Source organism: Pyrus communis, chromosome 5, assembly GCF_041283825.1.
Source record: "Pyrus communis isolate YQ-2024b chromosome 5, ASM4128382v1, whole genome shotgun sequence".
Classification (NCBI taxonomy): domain Eukaryota; kingdom Viridiplantae; phylum Streptophyta; class Magnoliopsida; order Rosales; family Rosaceae; genus Pyrus; species Pyrus communis.
Window position 1 is genome coordinate 11,906,150 of NC_142569.1, and position 19,065 is coordinate 11,925,214.

Sequence of the window (19,065 nt, forward strand, 5' to 3'; positions counted from 1 at the left end):
GGAGGGACAGAAATCAACAAATGTGTGAATAGCACACCTTTTTTTTATATAAAAATAGATAAAACGTGCTATGTTAAATACAAACTTAAATTCGTTCTCAACTACTGAACATCATGTGGTGTTGTCAAGTCGATAGTCTTTTATTAAATAGGCTCAAGTCAACCGTGTTGCATTTTAATTGACTTGAACATCGGTCTAAAACTGAATTCCTTCCTAACTACTGAGGTGTTTTCAAGTCTATAGTCTTTCGTTAACTAGGCTCAAGTCAAAAGCGTGTTACGTGGGCTTCCAGCGTTGAGTTGACTGGACCATCGACGTCGTCCCAGGGCACGAGAATCCTCTACGCACCGGCCAAAGAAAGAATAAAAAGATGATTTCTTTCTACGCAACTCACCAATCTCCTTCTCTCCCCCTCCCTCCCCACCTCGCTCTGCCAGGTCTCCTCCCTCCTCCTCCCCTCTGAGCACTGCACCATTCTCCTCCAACCATTTCATTAACCAACCAAAATTCTACATCTTCTAATCACAAATCTCAAGTTCTAACTAACAAGCTTGACTTTCAGGTACAAAATGTCTCACGATACTCTCCCACCTCTCTCTGAAAGCCGAATCGTCGTAAGTTCGTTTCCATTGATTATTTATCGTAGATTTGACGACCGTTATGCTACTGGTTGCTAAATATAAATACTAAGTGAATGCGCAGCTCGGCGTCGGCGGGGTGGGCGTTGACTTTTTGGCCGCAGTGCCCTCTTATCCTAAGCCGGACGAAAAGATCAGAACCACCAGCTTAAAGGTAACTCTGATTTACCCATTAAATTTACCCCGCTGTTTCTTTAACTTGAATTGACTCAATAGCTCGATTGATGAATCGCACGATGGTGGCTAGGGGAGGTGGGAAGACTCAACTTTTTTCACGTGCCAATGGCGACTCCCTATTGTTGTTAATAAATGTTGTTAAAGCATGAGCTATGCTGTAGCTTGGCTTTGATAAGTGGTGTGTTGGTTGGTTTCTTAGGTTGAAGGAGGTGGGAATACGGGTAATGCCTTAACTTGTACAGCTCGTTTGGGTTTGAATACGAGGGTGATTTCCAAGGTCTTAAATCCTAACCCTTTCAAGTATATCAACTATTTTTTTCGCCGTGCATTGGTGGTTTTATTGTTGTTAAGTTTGTAACGTGTCTTGAGCAATGTGAAATGATAGATTGCAAATGATACGCAAGGCAGGGCTATACTGGAGGTGCTACGGGACGATGGTATTGATACTTCTTTTCTTGTGGTAAGCTTCAAAAGGAAAGCCATGCATGATCTTGGTTTCACCTGGGGTGTTTTTGTCGGGCAATTATGATGTTATTAGTGATGCTTGCTGCTTAAGTTTCATGATCTTGGTTTCACCTGGGGTGTTTTTGAGCTGAACCTGTCTTGTATTCAGGTTTCTGAGGAGGGCAATTCACCATTTACCTACATTATTGTAGACAACGAAACGTAAGGACCTTTTCTCATCCCTCTCTCTCTCCCTCAAACCCACCCCACCCCCCCCCCCCCCCCACACACACACACACAGAGGTGTGCATGCACACACAACCTTGGCAATCTGATCTGATGCATATGGCCCTAGCCGGTGCTAGGCACTGACCCTTCATTTTGCAATGGAATTTCTCTTTACTGTAGCATCTCAAAGGCTTTCTAGATTATCATTCTCAATTTGATTAACTGTAAATGTCATTTCCAGGAAAACCCGTACCTGTATTTTTACTCCAGGGTATCCTCTCATGATGCCAGATGACCTTTCCCAATCAAGTTTATCATCTGCCTTGGATGGAGCAAGAATTGTTTATTTTGATGTACGATGGCCTGAAACTGCTTTGGTTGTTGCGCAGGAGGTGACTCTTATCTTCTAGTTTCTAGTATTTGATTCTACATTTTTAGTTTGGTAATTTCCAAATAAATTTGTTATTAACTTAAGAGAATAAGTCAGCATAACTCGATTCTTACAGGCTGCTCGGAAAAATATACCTATATTAATTGATAGTGAACGGAAAAGAGAAGGGTTGGATGATCTTATACCCTTGGCTGATTATGCTGTATGCTCAGCGAAATTTCCACAGGCAAGTCAGCCGTTCTTCCCTGAACTATTATTTCTTGAAGAAACTAGGACTTGTTTTTCCAACTGAGCATATATGTTCAATTTCTTTCCTTGAAACCCCAAAAACTAGGGACAAGTCGTTGGTTTCTTTCTTGTCTGTTGCCAAACAATTTTCAGCCGAGAAAGCCAGTAAAGGAACCTTTTCTCCGGATAATAAGAGGTTTTATAGAGAACTAATCTTTTTATACCATATTATTTTTTAGTCTTAAGCATCTTGTGGATGTATGTATGGTAATGTGTGGCTCTGATTTTGACAATTAACTTAGAACACGTTCAGAAACATTTTTTTGCTATTCACTTTTTCTTCAATCTCTTGGTCTGCATTTAAAAAAAAAATTCGTACTGGATTTCCTCTACATGCATTGTATATCTTCATCATGTTGCTTAAGCTTAACGCCGATAGATCATTTGTGCGGGCAGGCATGGACAGAAGCAGCATCTGTTCCTAGTGCTCTTGTTTCGATGCTTTTGAAATTGCCAAAGCTCAAATTCGCAATCGTGACATTGGGAGAAGATGGATGCATCATGCTTGAGAGAAGTAAGGATGGTAAGTATGTATCCAGGGTTTATTGAGGAGGAAAGCACTAAAAAAACATAAGAGTACGGAATTGTGGCTTAGAATGTAGTAAAGATAGTTTGTTTCATCTGATTTGAAACATTTACAGGTTTTCATTGAAATTCTGTATCTGGCAGAGATTCCAGACGTAGAAGAAATGGATGTCGACAGCTTATTGGGATCGCTGAAGCAGAGAAAGAATGATAGCACGGCTATCCCAACATCTGTTTCATCGGTTAGGAACTTGAACTTCAAAAAAGACTCATTTCCGTTTCCCATTATAACAAATCAGCATGGACCTGCTGTAGAGTCCATTTTAAATTAGGATCTATTAATTTGCAAGTTTGTCCATTTTAATCGTTTTAGCCGGTGACAAAATTGAGAGCCAACGGAATAGGGACTGTTTGTGGGAGGTTGTTGGTGGGAACAGCTGAGAAAGTACCTCCGGAAGAACTCTTAGATACAACAGGTGCTGGAGATAGTTTTGTTGGAGCAGTTCTCTATGGTATGTTTACTCCTTCTCTCTCACACCCGCCCACGCGCACAACCGTTCATGTTTGATTTCATGAAGTTGAATTTACTTCTTCTTGCAAATTCTTCTCACCATCCGTTGCCAGAATCTGTTAGTTTATCTATCGGAAGATGTCATCTCTACTGTGTCATGTAATCTTTTCACTCATGGGATTGTTGCTTTATTGTAGCTATTTGCACCAACATGCCACCGGAGAAAATGCTGCCGTTTGCTGCTCAAGTGGTAAGTAGGGGCAGTGTTTTGAAGTGGTAGGATGTTGCAACATACTTCCGTTTGTGACCTTTTCTTTTTTCTCTGGTGTGTTTCAAATTGCAGGCTGCTATCTGCTGTAGGGCTTTAGGAGCTCGAGCTGGCCTTCCTCACCGCACAGATGCACGTCTGGCATCATTTTTAGCTTAAGATTTCCCAGGAAGTCCTACATGATTGGCAAAGTTAATTGGAAAAGTGAAATTTAGGCTAGAACATGTGCTATTTCCTCTCATGATTTGAAATTTTGTAAACTATTCTTGTGAAGTTTACGTATTCTCATTAAATAACAATGTAAGCTGTTACAATGTTTTATACAAGAACCATCCTTATCAGCATAGGAGTCCAAAGATAACTATGATACATTTGAATTTCAAACAGAAGGATAAACAATAAAATAACAACTAATTATCCTCATCAACACTAGCAAAGAGCACACACTTTGCGTGTGTGAATAATTTTTCTTAATAAGTGCATTTTTTTTTAATATTACATGTGCATCAGAAGTAAGGGTAAAATTGGAAAAATACAATTGTCATTATCTAAAAAAAAGGGTAAATAGGAAAAATTAGGATATGATTGTTATTTTGTCAAAATGTAGAAAATTACTATTTTACCCTCTTTTTTTGTTAATAGTGTGTATCAAAAGTGAGAGCCAAATAAGAAAAAGGGGTTGAGGGGGGAGTTGACAATGAGGGTTTTCTTAATAATAGTATAGATTCTCCTGCAAACTTGACTCCGATGGGGAGACTAAGTTTGAACACATCAGCCGGAAGCATGACTTGTTGAGTCCCTTCGTGAAAACATCAGCCAGCTGAGAGATAGAAGGTAAGACCTGAACCTTGTGACTGCCAGTCGCAACCCGCTCCCGAACAAAATGAAAATCCAAAGAAACATGTTTGGTGCGAGCATGACACACAGGATTGATAGCCATGTAAGTGGCACTCAAATTATCATAATGCATCAAAACTGGTTTGGAAACTGGAACCCGAAGCTCTTGCAGCAAACTTAAAATCCATATTGTATCAGCACATGTAAAGGTAAGAGCTTGATATTCAACCTCGGCACTTGAGTGGGAGACCGTTCATTGTTTCTTGGCACACCAGGAGATCAAATTATTCCCCAAAAATATACAGAAGCCAGTGGTGGAACAGTGAGTGTCAGGGCACCTTTCCCAATCCGCATCAGAGTATGCAACAAGGTGAAAGGGTTGTGGAGATGGAGACAAGCGAATACCCATACCCAGAGAACCTTTGAGATATCGCAAAATACATTTCACAGCATCCATATGCTCAGAAGTGGGACAGCCCATAAACTGAGAGACTTTCTGAATGGCAAAGGCAATATCCGGCCGAGTTAACGTCAGGTATTGAAGGCCACCAACAAGCTGACGGTCACTAGTGGCATCAGGTAATGGGGTTCCAGAGTGTGTCGAGAGTTGGGTTTTGGCCGCAATAGAAGTGATGCATGGTTTGCATTCAAGCATGCCGCTGCGTTTTAATAGTTCAAGAGTGTACTTGGTCTGTGTCAATCAAATTCCCGCATGTAAGTAGGATACCTCAACACCCAAAAAATAATGCAACTTGCCCAAATCTTTGAGTTCAAATTCAAGTCCCAATGTGTGAATGAAAGACTGAATTAAAGGAGGAGAATTACCAGTCAAAACAATATCGTCCACGTGTAGTAGAAAGATGAGATTCACTAAACCTTTATGAAAATTGAATATTAAGTTATCAGCACGACTCTGAACCAAGCACGTGGGGCTTGCTTGAGCCCATAAATGGCTTTATTTAATTTACACACAAAGTTAGGACGACCAGGATCAATAAATCCTGTAGGCTGCGACATGTACACTTCCACCATGAGGGAACCATGAAGAAACGCATTTTTGACGTCTAGTTAATGAAGAGGCCACCCAAAAGAAATGGCAAGACTTAAGACTGTCCAAATTGTAGTTGGTTTGACAACGGGGCTGAAAGTCTCGTAAAAATCAACCCCTGGTTGCTGATGAAACCCCTTGACAACAAGGCTCGCCTTATACTGTTCAATTGATCCATCGGATTTACGCTTTAACTTGAAAACCCATTTACACCCCCACGGTATTGATGTTAGGAATAGGATGGACTAAAGTCCAGGTTCCTTGCTTGAGAAGAGCGTTAAACTCATCTACCATGGCGTGCCGCAAATGTGAAGATCAAGAAGCTTGACAGAAACATGTCGACTCTTGATCATTGTCAACTATAGCGGTCAATGCAGCAGGAATGGGATGCGGGAGGCAAAAAATGAGCGCACCTTGGGCTTAAAAATTCTGGATTTGGATCGAGTTTGTGGACTACGGTGAGGAGACGGTGCATGAAGAGGCACCGCTTCAACATGTGCAGGAGAAAGTTGCGGCAGAACAGCAGCATCTGCAGCTGCAGACTGAGCAGCATCATGAGCTGCAAGTTGAGTCATGTCGGGCTGTGAGGCAGCAAGCTGAGAGGCGTCGGTTGGTGAGGCACCGACATAAGGAACTATAGCATCAATGGGAACAGCAGGAGGGACGGTGACATGAGGAACAAACACCAATTCAGATTCCCTAGCCTCGGAAGAAACACTAAGCTGCTCATAGGGAAACATGTTCTCATAAAAAATAATATGCCAAGAAATGTAAACTCGGCCAGTGAGTGGGTGTAAGCAGCAATATCCTTTGTACTGAGCAATGTATCCAATAAAAACACAAGACAATGATCTAGGTTGCAACTTGTTAGTTACGTAGTCACCAAGAAACGGAAAGCAAGCGCAACCAAAAACACGAAGTGCCAAATAATCAGGAGTACGTCCAAACATTGATAAGACGACTTCTAGTTAAGTACAAAAGTGGGCAATCGATTCATTATATAGACACCAGTAGTGAGAGCCTCAGCCCAAAGATTGTGGGGAAGTTAGGCAGTGAGTAATAAAGTGTGACCAATCTTAGAAATATGACGATGCTTGCATTCTACAAGACCGTTCTGTTGAGGTGTATGTGAACATGAAAATCGAAGGTGAATCCTTTTTTATGCACACAATTGTTGAAAAGACGAATTATTAAACTCTTTACCCCTATCACTTTGAAATTGTTTAATAGTTGTAGAAAATTGGGTTTGGACAAAGTTCACAAAATTACTAAAATGAGTAAATGACACGCTCCGATCCTGATATTCTCCGAACACCAGGTTAGGCACGTGCTGGCCGACACCCGAGGGTAACGAAAGTCATTTATTGAATGCAAATGCTAAGAACAAGAAATAAATAAGACTTATAAATTTAAATATAATGAATATGCATTTAAGGAACGTGTTCAGAGCATACAACTAACTAGAACACTAAAAGAATTAATATAAAAATTGAATGAACAAGGAATGGGTCATACACCGAGATGACTCAAAGATGCCGATGCAGAAGTGTCTTGACGCTAAGATTGTATGCCTCGATTAACAAACATGAGTGGACCAAGTTGATATATATATATATATATATATATATATATAATAAAATAGTTATCAACTTACTAGCCCCCAAAGTTTTATGAAAACATCAATAGCATAATATGTAGTAGGTTTTCCAAAAACCCTAGCATGCCATAAAACCTTTCATAAAATGTATATCATATATAGTATGCTAACTAGTGGTATCATAATCGACCCGAAGGCCAATATAATAATCTTCAATCGACCCGAAGACCCCTACATCACCCGACCCGAAGGCCAATATAACATCTCCCGACCCGAAGGCCCTTACATCACCCAACCCAAAGGTCAATATAATATCATTGCCCAGAGGCAGAACAGTGACCACTAAATATGCACAAAATATTGAATATAGTATTTCCAAACATAGGTACATATATCTCAAAAACATCTTCATAGAATAAAGTCATCAATCATCTATACTATAAAGAAGCGTGTAAAAACATGTTCTAAACAGTATATCGTCATCCATCAGATATCCTAGAAAGAACATGGATTCGATAGAAAATATGGTATTCTAAAATATTCTAAGTAAGCATAATATCTCATGAAACGTAATCATTAAATCATGTTTTTCATGTATGCATTTCTAATATTAAAACATGCATTTTTAGAAGGGGTCCAGTTACAAATACTTCGCTGCCGAAGAGCCACGCAAACTAGCTAAGCCAAAAACACCACAATAAATGCACCTAAGCACATAAAAAGTCCAATTAATAATACTCTGTTAAAAAATCATGCACACACAAACCAAAAAAATAAAATAAAACTTTGTTCAAATGATTGAATTTGAAAAAACGGATGTTAGAAATGGGTCCATGACATTGAAATTAGCATAGGAGGGGTCCTGGATGAATACTCGAAACAGTCAACGTTGACCATTGACCGGTCAAAGTCCAAGTCCATGCTGACTGTTGACTGAGTCAACGATTAGACCAGATCAAAGTCAATGGGTCCAGGTCAAAGGTATTGGGTTGGATCGGGTTGGGCCTAAAGGGTTTAAGTCCAATGAGGTTTAGGGTTTAAAGGGTATTAGGCTTTAAAGCCCGACTCAAGGGTTAATTGGGTTTGGGCCTAAGGGTTAGTTCGGTTTTGGGGTTTTCTGGGCTTTGGGCTTTGGGTTTATGGGCTAGGTAACCCGGCCCAAAGGCCTGGGTTGAAGGTGGTTTTCAGGCCACACTTTTGTTGGTTTCTAGGCTACTTTCAAACGCACATAACTTCTTCGTTACTCAACCAAATCAAGTGATTCAAAAACCAAAATTGTAGTATTCAACGAGATGAAGAGATTTGCACCTTGCATGATGGCTAACTCGTCGTGGTTTGGCCGAAAAACTCCTTGAAAGGGGCGGTGCTTGTCGAAAAGTTTGGAAAAGCTACTTTGAGCTATTTTATGTGATTCACTCACATACACAACTTAAAACAAGCTTTGATCTACTCCTAAAACACAACCAAAAAGTTTCTAGAAGCTTACCAATGTCGGAAAATTACGAAAACTTCGGGGAAGACGATGAATAGTGAAAACATTGCTAAAGGGTTCCTTGGCTTGTCACAGAGTTTTCAAAGCTTCTTTTTGCAAGTGGTGGTGATCTGGGGTTCTTGTTTGTGTGTGTGATTCAGAGAAGGGAGAGGGAGGGCACGACAAGAATGGGGGAGAGAGCTAGAGACAAAGAGAGAAGGTGAGGGAGAGAAAGAGAGTTGATAGTTTTAGGAAGGGAGAAATGGAGGTCACGGGTCCAAGAAGAAGAGGAAGAAGGGGGGCAGGGTAGGAGGAAACCAAAAAGGAAAAAGGGACCCACGTGGCACACACATTAAGATCCAAAAACAAATTTTAAAATCGAGGTGGGGTTTTACAGTAAAGACTTCAGATTTATACCGCATGGGAAAAATGCATGAAAAACGCGTATAATCATCCGTAAATAAACCATAATAACGAAACCTAGAAACATAAGCTATAGGAGACATCCAAATAGCTGAATGAATTAAATCAAATGGAGAATTAGAATAGTTTTCAGACAAATTGAACGACAAGCGATGAGACTTCGCCAACGCACAATTATTACAAAATTCCTTATTTGAAACTGAAAAATTGGACCCTAACAAATGCCCAGAAGCTAAAACACTAACTACTTCACAAGATGGATGCCCGAGATGACGATGCCATAAGGAGGGTAACGCAAAAACAGACACAAAAGCTTGCTTTGAAGTAGAATTCCTAGAAGCACAACCAAGTTTAATTGGGTAGAGTCCCTCCTCACATGGGCCCTGAAAAAGAACAACTCCCGTTTTCAAATCACGAATAACAAATCCCCAAGGAAAGAATGATAAACTAACCCAATTGTCACGAGTAAACTTAGCAACGGACAACAAATTTTTACGGATGGCAGGAACATGTAAAACATTAAACAAAAGAAAAACGAAAAACCCAAATGCGAAAGATAGATTACCAGTGTGCGCAATAGGGAGAGTTTCACCATTACCAACCATAACTTGATCTGTGGAACCATACCCAGTTGTACCAGTCAAGGAACAAGAATCATTAGTCGTGTGATGGGTTGCACCTGTGTTTGGAAGCCAAAGCGCATCAAAAGGTTAAGAAAGGTGCATACCAGCAAATGCACGAGATAACTCATAATCAGGACAAAGTGTTTGAGGACACTATGCAGCAAAATGATCGTGTTGACGACAAATCCAGCAAGGACCACGAGGAGTAGGTGATGGCCCAAGAAGACGAAGAGCAGCAAGTCCACGATGATGGGCCCTATTGTTGTTGTTGATGTTGTTGCGGCCATAAGCTTGATTTGGTGCATTTCGACCACCAAAATTGGCACAAGATTCTCGTATAACAACAGCTTCACCATTGTTACCATTTTGCCGTTGTTGGTGGCCCCATTGCCATGGTTTCTAGATGCGCCACCACCATTGTTGCGTGCAGAATAAAAGGCCTGTGGTGCAGAAGAGGCACACTAATTCATGTGCAGTTGTGATTCAAAGAAAAGAAGACGAGAACACAACTCATTAAACAGAGGGAAATGAAGGAAATTGGTGAGCATAGTGACAAGTACAATGTACTCTGGTCCCAAACCACGAAGCACATACGACACCAAATCTTCATTGGCAACAGGCTGCCCAATCGAAGTCAAGTGATCAAAAAGATTCTTGGCCTGGCCAAGGTACTCAGCAATTGGTTTTGGCCCTTTTTGTAGTGAAATCAACTGAAAACGATAATGAGTGGCATTGGCAAGTGAGTGCTGCGAGAAATTCTGGTGAAGGTGCTCCCAAATTTCACGAGAAGTAGATAGCCCAACAGTCAATGAAAGAATGGGCTCAGTAAAAGTTGCTTGAAGCATACTAACAAGTGTCTGATCAGTTTGATACCATAAAAGGTATTCCGGATTAGGCGTTGAAGAGGCCACATGAGAATGAAGAACAACTGTTGAGTCAGACTCCGGAGAAGCGGCAACAGTAGCCATGGCAGAAGCAGGAGTGGGAAGAACAGGGGCGGCGCACTGATAAGAACCATCAATAAAACGCCAGAAATTATGACCAACCAGGAACGACTTGACTTGACACTCCCATTGGAGATAGTTCGTCTCATAAAGCTTCATCGAAACTAAGGTAGAGATATTAGGAATGGAAGAGGATGAAGAAGCCATAAGGATGGAAAAACTTATAAAAGGATCGAAGGCTCGAATATCATGTGAAGTTTATGTATTCTGATTAATGTTTTATACAAGAACCATTCTTATCAGTATTAGAGTCCTAAAATAAACAGCAGAAGGATAAACAATAAAATAAGGGTTAATCTCAGTTTATTATTTTGAAATTTTTTGATTTTCAAAATTTAATACATGAAGTTTTTTTCATCACATATTGGTACATTAAATCATAATTTTGGGACAGTTTCATACATCCGTTAAGTTTGCTGTTAAATCAATCGTTAACTGATGACGTGGCGCTCACGTGGACAGTGACTAGGCACCACGTGTCATAGGAGTCCACATAAATATTAAAAAATTTAAAAATTAAGAAACTTAAAAAATTAGAAAAACTAACCCTAAAATCTAAAACACACCGCAGCCATCAGACCTTTTGGGATAACAATTTCATGGTCTCTTCACCATCGTATTCAGTACCAGCTTTCGAAGCCATTAACCATGGGTGTGCATGCTGGAGCATTTAACCACAAGGTTAGGAAAAAAAGTCGGTCCGCGGCCATAATCTGATGTTCTTAACTAAAGGGATCGGCGTCGTCGAACACCGTTGCGCCACACCCTCCGCCTCATACTCCTCCAAACCCACCCGCCAATTCCCCTTCAACCCCCAAAATCCTTCCCTCACCTACCGCGACACCCACATACTCCCCCTCGCCGCCGTCGAAGCCCCAGAAAATATCGAAAACCTCCGCCTCAAGAGGATGGTCATCTCCGACGAAATCCTTGAGCTTCTTTTCAGGTAATTCCCCAATTTCAAGTCTCTACCAAATTCTTGAGATGGACCTAATTTTATGAATCGAATTCGAAAATTTTGGATTTTGATTTTGATTATGATTTAGGATTTTGGAGATTTGACGAGGGGAAGGGGTGTGCCTGCGATTCAACGGGAAGGGATGGGCCTACGAATAGACGGGAACGGAGGAGTCGTTGCATCAATGAGGATGGGTCTCTCGACAAGAGAGATGGCGTCGACGAATCTAATCTGGAAGAAGAGGTGGCCAGCGGGAGTTCGTGCTTGGGTTCGAGACGGCAATGTGCAGAGGGAAGGGATGATGGGTTTTGGCCGTGCGGTAGAGGTGGGTCGAATTGGGAGGTGGGTTTTGGTCGGCAATCGACATGGAGCCCGGCCTGGATCTGTACGGTTGATGAGGTAGTTGATGAGGCAATCAAAATGGTTTTGGCCGTGCAGTTGATGAGGTAGTTGTGTAAGGGAGTGAAGGAGGCTGTGAAGTGGAGGAGAGAGAGGAGGATTAGAGAGAGAGAGAGGAGGATTAATGGCGTTGACGGTTTGGGAGAGGGAATTGAGGGTGGGTGTGCGGAGAGGGTGCAGATGAGAGAAGGGTGGGAAGGGGTCGGGGGTTGAGGTAAGGGACAGCCTAGAAATTTTATTTTTTGAAGTAAAGTGTAGCAATCGACTTTCAACTTTAATCAAATTGGAATAATGATTCCTCAATTAAACATTCATTATTATTGGCCTCTTAACTTATCAAAATATGCAGTTATAATTTTTTTCATCAATTTCGTCAAAATTTTGTTAAAATAAGTTATGTTGAGATAAACATTTATATAATAAGGGTCTCTCAACTCATCAAAGTGTGTAATTATGGTTATTTTCGTCAACTACGTCAAAAAATTTATCAAAACGAGTTATGTTTGAAGTATCATTACTATAATTGGGTTAAAGTTAAGGAACCATTTCTCTAGTTGAATTAAAGTTGAGATATCAATGCTAATGGATTTTTAGTTGAGAGATCATAGCTGCACGTTTTGATGAGTTGAGGGATCAATGATAATGGATTTTTAGTTGGTGGATTATTGTTCCAATTGAGTTAAAGTTAAAAGATCATAGCTACAATTTACTTTTTTTCTTTATTTTTTTTTATTTTTTAATATTTATGTGGGCTCTTATAACACGTAGCGTCTAGTCACTGTTCACGTGAGCGTTACGTTACTGGTTAACGACAGATTTAACAGAAAACTTAACGGATGTATGAAAGTGTTCTAAAATTATGACTTTATGTACCACTCTGGGATGAAAAAAATTTCATGTATTAAATATTGAAAACCAATAAACTTCAGAGTAATAAACTGAGATTAACCCATAAAATAACAACTAATTATCCTTATCAACAATTCTCTTTGCGAAGAATATGTCGAGTTCCTTGTAATGGACAGTGTCTTCAGTCTACGTGAATTTTAGGCATTGTCTTTTCTGTAATTGCAGCGTTCTTCCCTGTCTATATTATCTTCTCATTCGCCTGTAATTTGACTTGGTGCTAACTGACAACTAAGAGACATTCGGGAGGGACCAGTCGACATGCGCGTCGGCGACTGACTATTTCTCTGCTGCTTCTACCTTTTGCGTTCTATTGAATTCTCTGAGACCTCGTCCTGCTTGATATCCCCACAGTGCTCATCTGCAAGGCTCGTCCAAGGGGGAAAATTCTCAAGACAGCTGCATCATCGTCATCTGCTTCGAATTTGATTATTTCCTTTCCCTTTCCTTCAGTCCAGAAAAAAAGAACTTCCAGCCCTTGTATCTCCATGAAATCGCAGCATCGGTGTTCCACCATCCTGACATATCCCGGGTTACTTGACTGGAAAGTTTCACTGGATTAGTGGTCGATCTAAACTCAGAGTAGTTTCACTAAGTTGTTCTGTTATACTTGAAGAAACTAATTATCTAAAATTAATGAGAAATTAACCATCAAAGTAGGACGGTCTCATGAATTTCATCAGGTTGAATCCAATGTCGAGAACTCGGAATTAGATAAGGCCAATCAAGAAAAGCTAATAAATACAAATCAGATCAGATGGAAAAGGAGCTTCCATGATACACGAATTTGCTTCTCTTCTGCTACAGAAGAGGCAGTAACACATCCCCTACGCGGCTACATATAACCGATAAACGACCAAAAAGGAAAGACAGCACCCTAACTCCTACCTACGAAACACAAAAGGCCCTTCCCTTTCCACCACACTGTCCAAAAGTCCTAAATCTGATGAATCATGGAGCGAATCCAACGGCCTACAGCAAGCTATCAGCCCTGGTCGGCAGCCTCCTGAAGAAATTCAAAGGCTGAGAAGGCAGCTTGCTCCTGAACCTTGGCGGTCGCAGCACATACAATCCCAGCAGAACCACCACAGCCTTAATTGGCACTGCATACAACACAAAAGTGGCAATCAAGCAGAAGATCACAAACAAGAACGTGGCTCTTGGGTCTCTCCAGCTCAGGAGTGCTTGGAATCGCTCGCCTTGCGTAGCCATGTCACCAACAACAGTTTGAATCCTCCCCGCCACGCTCCTTAGCCGGTCATACCTCATTCGAACAACCTCAGCGCTCCGGCTTGTTGGAAAAGAATCGAATTCCTCATCCAATTCATCAGCATAGACGCTCTCAGCGTGGGAAAGGCGAGTGTCCATGTGGGGTGGTTGGCGCGGTCTAGACCTATAACGCCAAAGTCCCACTAAGGCCATGTAGAGCAAAATCATTGGGATGATGAGGTCTGGATATGCAACCAGCAAGAGGAAAAGTGCAACAACTAAAGCTGAGATAACAGGGCGGTTCCAACTACGGATCAACTCCACCCATCTTCCCATAGCAACAAGTCCTGAAACAACATTCATTAGTCGAAAGAAGTTGGCTTTGCTCTTTCTCATGCTCCACATATGGGAATCGTGATCAAGCATGTATTCAACCACCTCTCTGCCCAATGGCGGCTCTGCCCGGCTAAGCCTAGAGGCCACCACATTCATCGCTTGGTACCTCAAAGTCTCCAACTGATTCACACTCAAAGGGTTCACAAAATGCATCTTTGGAAGCAGCGGCATTGTGTACATGTGCAGCATGTTAGCCATATTGGCACATGAAAACCGAATAGCCAGATGAAGCTCACCCATTTTCTTGACCCCTGAAGTGTGCAGCATCATGAGGGGATACGAATGAGTATAAACTCGATCAGATTCCAGCGTAGACAAGCGAATTCTAACCTTCCCAATACGCAAATCACGAGCTCCTGGATTGTTAGCCAAGTTCTTGTCAATCCGGGAGTTATCAAACACCCCAATTGTGACAACTGTGCAGGGATCATACACCTCCCAAGTGTACTGCTCGTTCCATTTCGGGGACAAGCTTTCTACAACGGTGCGAGTTCGAACCCATTTTTGGCCATACTTTGCAACACAATAGGCATCACTACACCCGCCTTTGCCTTCTTTTATTTTCATTGGCATAAGCCCTGTTGCGCCCAAAATCCCCATCTCAAGCACACCAATGTGAGACTTCCACAGCCGCTTGTCAGTCGGCTTAAGATCACTGCTGTACATTGTGGCCTCATCTAGCACATGATAACCACCATCAAGTGAAACCCGGAGATGGATTCTAGAACCAAACCTTGTCATCATTTTGGACTCTGCTGCTCCTCCATTGCCGAAATGGTGGTTGTCAAGGTTGAACCATCTTGAAACAACGGGCTTTTCATCCGTTCGCCTTTCTATTGCTTGCACAGGAAGTAGCACTCTTCCCACCACCTCATCACGCCCCGGCCCAACCCTATCCTCAATAGCAACCAATAAGTAGTCCTCTATTGGCTCAGCCACCACAAACATCATCTCCTCATTCCAAAAAGGATTAGAGAGGCTCCTCACACTACTAGGCTGTGCAATTCTAGTCCTCAAAACCTGGTTTCCCACCTGAACTTTCGTGGAAAGCTCGGGAAACCTCATCATTGCAGACCCCTTCTCGCCAGGGACAATGTCTTGAGCTTCTATAACCGACACTCTCAGATACCACAGCCTTGGGGACAAATAAACCTTGGACTTAATCGAACAAAGCCCGTCAAAATTCACATTGGCAGCCTTCGAATGCCAAGACTCAGCAAATGCCTCATCAGCCTGAGTCCCAAACCAAATTGAAAGCATAACCTCCCCTGCTTTCGACTTGTCCCCCTTCTTATCCTCCATTCTGTACCACTGCGGAGCCAACTGACTATCCGGAGGAACCCTCCTCGGAACCTCATTCAAATCAAACCAAACACGGCCCAAGAAATCATCTTTGTTGCTCTCTTTCACAAAAATCTCCACCATTGATGACTGTATGCATTCCTTCGAAAAGGCGAAAACCTGACCCCACTCAACATTGTTCAAACCAACCCTCTTTGTAACCCCTCTGTAGTTCCCTAACTTCACTTCCGCCACCAAATCCCCGCCGCCAAACAACGAGACATCTTTCGCTTTCACAACCCTCACATACAGATACTGCATTTGCTCAACAAGGTCATAAGTAGAGCTAGTTTTGTCCTTCTTCATAGACTCACCACCGAGCTGCGGCCGAGTCTCCTTAAGCGAAAACTCGCCCAACCCATTTGAGTACACACTCCCACCCCTACCTCCGCCAGTCCCCCTGTCGCCGGCGGCGGATACACCAATCCCAGGCCCTTGATTAATCAAAACAGGCTTATTTATCATCATCATCTCACCTGCATTTTGCTGCTCCTGATTCTTGAACCCGCCGTTGTGGTTCTGGTTCTGCTGAGTCGGCTTCGATTCCTGCACCAGCTGCTGATTCACTGCCATAGCCGAATTCCCCCCCTGAAGCTTGTTCTTCTTCTTCGAAAACCCGGAACCCGACACAGTAGACGCAGAAACAGAGGAGGAGGAGACTGTTCCATTTCCATTACCCCCAGATTCCTTGACCTCCTCCCTCGTCGAAAGGTAGAGCTTCAAGCTGATTTCTCCTCTGATGTGAGAAAATAAGCTCCTTTTGTCGAGAGTGAAAAGCTGGGGGACCTCTTCGCCTTCTTTCTGAATGTTGGAGCCCGAAACGCGGACTTTTCCGAGGAAATTCCGGCTGCTGCTGGACCGCCGCTCGTTGAAAACGTTGGCTTCGATGGTTCTGTAGGGAAGGTCGGCGGCGTCTTTGACGTGGAAGACGAGCTTTTCGTTCCAGATAGGGTTGAGGTCTTTGTATTTGACTTGGGTTCGGAGGCGCTGGTTCTCGAACTCGATTTCTACGAAGGGGGAGGAGGAGCCTTCGCCGTCTTTCGGCATGAGGTTGTGCGCCGCCACCACCTCCACCACCAGCTTTTCTTTGGCGGTGGTGCTCACGGTCATGGCTCCGGTTGTTTGATGAAGAACAAGAAAGCAACTTGAGACTTGAGAGAGAGAGAGAGAGAGAGAGAAAGAGAGAGAGAGAGGGAACAATGGGACAATGCAGAGGCAAACGAGAGAAGAAGATGTTGAACAGAGAGGACAAAGAAATGGGGAGAGAGAGAGAGGGAGGGGGGAACAAATGGATAGGCTCAAGAAAGCTCAAAAATACTGTGAATTCAGACGAGCGTGCAGCAGAGTTATTCCACTGAGGGGAGAGAGAGAGAGAGAGAGAGAGAGAGAGAGAGTCTGCCAAAGAGTACAGAGATATGGACTGAGTTGGTAAGCAAAAAAAAAACAGTCAAATTTCCAGCGTCTCACTTGTGGCGCGTTTAGTGTACGCACCAGTGGGCAAGACCTCAAAGGAGGGAAACGGTTGGACAGATTGGATATAGTGGGACCCAACTGCATTCTTTAACGTTAACCTACCATGCAAACCAGATTACCATTTCTGTAACCCCGAATTAATTAGTGGGGTCAACGGACTTATCATGTTGTTCGGGTCGGGTAAAGAATGTGATTTGCATCCACAACTCACAACTACAAAAGTAACAAATTAAACAATTTTTTGGTCCTTGTGATTACCGTGCTCAAAGAAAAAGTAAATAGCACTCTTTGTTTGGCTAAAGAATTAAATATTTGTTGTTGGTTCCCATTAGTTTAATTAAATATCAGTGTTCAAAAATGTTTAACAACTACTGTGATTATTCTTTTTCATTTAAAAAATAAGAAAGGACAGCTAGATATGCCTAGATGTCCACCTAGCTTGTCTAAGCATTAAGCCCTTGTCCACCCCCCCTAATGCCTAGAACCTTTGTAGAATCTTGGCTAAAACGTCAAAATAAATTGTCCAAAGTAACTAGGATCTTCATGTTCATAACTACTTTGGGTAATTACTTAATTAGTACAAAGTTCTTCTTAGAGTCGGTGATCACACAGTTTTGTTACTATCTACAATACATTGATAATTTTTAAAACGTTTGATCATATATAATTTATTGCCTAAACGTACGTTTTATAAGTTTGAGAACTAAGCTTAACTTGCATAAAGTCATATTTGTGATGAGTCGTAGCCCGTTGACACTGATAGCTTGCATTTTCTTCGATAAACACAGGTTAAAAAGTAGTACAATTTGACATGAGTTATGCTAGGTAGATCAACTTTTTAGATCAACTTCATAAACTATATGATGTATCACCGACTTACCAATAAGAAATAAGCACGTTAATTATCACTTGAGTAATAACCAATCAGCAACAATCACTCATATGGTTTACAAAAATTGAAATAAATGGTTGGTCTTCCTAGCATTATCAACCCACCACCTGAGTTTTTATTCGAAATAGGAAGCAAAATGTTTGATGAAAAGTTAAGCTGAAAAATAGGATGTTTAATAAGTACCTCATTGAGGGAAAAGATATTTTAGTATATTTGGAATATGTACACCATATCATAATACAAGTAGATAAATATTAAATAACATATTATATTTTTACTACTAGTGTGACACTTAGTGTACAAGCTTATACTTCCAGTGAATGGAAAAATCTATCCATTGAAGAAGTAGAACATTGAGAAATGCTAAGGAGCCTAAGACCATCTCCAATCCATGGGATAAAGCTTAAAATATAAGCTTTAAAACCCCCCAAAACCATCTCCAACCATTGGGCTAAAATAAACTATGGGAAGAAAATATATCTTTGTGCTAGATTTAAGCCTGGCTTAAATTATTTTGAACCCACCAAACTGTTATATTTCAAATCTTATTTTGTTTTTTTACTTATAATCTAACGGCTATGATCAAATGAGATCAAATCTAAGGGTAAAAAAAAAAAATTTGACGGTCCAAAATTAAATCTAATGTTTAAAATAATTTAAGAAAATTATTAAGTCAAATTTAACTTAAAACTTTATAAATACCTATGTATTTGTATGATTTTTAATTACTTATCGGAATTTAAATATTTTTAGATCAAAATGTTAATAAAACTAAATAAGAATAATGTACATAAATTTAATTTTCAAAAAAGTTACTGAAACAAAAAAAAAAAGGCTAAAAATCATTATTTAATAATCTCGGGCTAAAATTTTAAGTCATAAGTGTTGGAGAAGAAAAGTAATTTTTGGGTTATGACTTAAAATTTTTTTACTTAAATTTTTAAACTTTATCCCTCAGGGTTGGAGATGGTCTTAGAAGTGAGATAGCATCATAGCAAAGAGTTCGTATGAATCACAC

General features: G+C 41.2%; 2 protein-coding genes and 1 long non-coding RNA gene across 3 annotated transcripts; 2 read left to right on the forward strand and 1 right to left on the reverse strand.

The window, feature by feature from the left end:
• Window positions 1-351: 351 nt before the first annotated feature.
• LOC137725860 (uncharacterized) lies at window positions 352-3,811 on the forward strand. Its single transcript, XM_068464683.2, has 13 exons — window positions 352-437; window positions 563-614; window positions 703-792; window positions 1,015-1,092; window positions 1,201-1,275; window positions 1,429-1,481; window positions 1,729-1,879; window positions 1,994-2,104; window positions 2,563-2,689; window positions 2,836-2,933; window positions 3,065-3,203; window positions 3,400-3,452; window positions 3,546-3,811. Exons 2-13 carry the CDS (start codon window positions 570-572, stop codon window positions 3,627-3,629), a joined length of 1,104 nt encoding a protein of 367 aa, XP_068320784.2. The 5' UTR covers window positions 352-437; window positions 563-569; the 3' UTR covers window positions 3,630-3,811.
• Window positions 3,812-11,170: 7,359 nt separating this feature from the next.
• Window positions 11,171-12,144, forward strand: LOC148696772 (uncharacterized). The gene is made up of 2 exons (XR_015962615.1): window positions 11,171-11,419; window positions 11,520-12,144. It is a non-coding gene; the product is annotated as an uncharacterized LOC148696772 (long non-coding RNA).
• A 1,225-nt stretch (window positions 12,145-13,369) lies between these two features.
• LOC137721406 (C2 calcium/lipid-binding plant phosphoribosyltransferase family protein) lies at window positions 13,370-17,061 on the reverse strand. Its single transcript, XM_068460503.2, has one exon. The coding sequence runs from the start codon at window positions 16,790-16,792 to the stop codon at window positions 13,709-13,711; it is 3,084 nt and encodes a 1,027-aa protein (XP_068316604.2). The 5' UTR covers window positions 16,793-17,061; the 3' UTR covers window positions 13,370-13,708.
• Window positions 17,062-19,065: the final 2,004 nt, after the last annotated feature.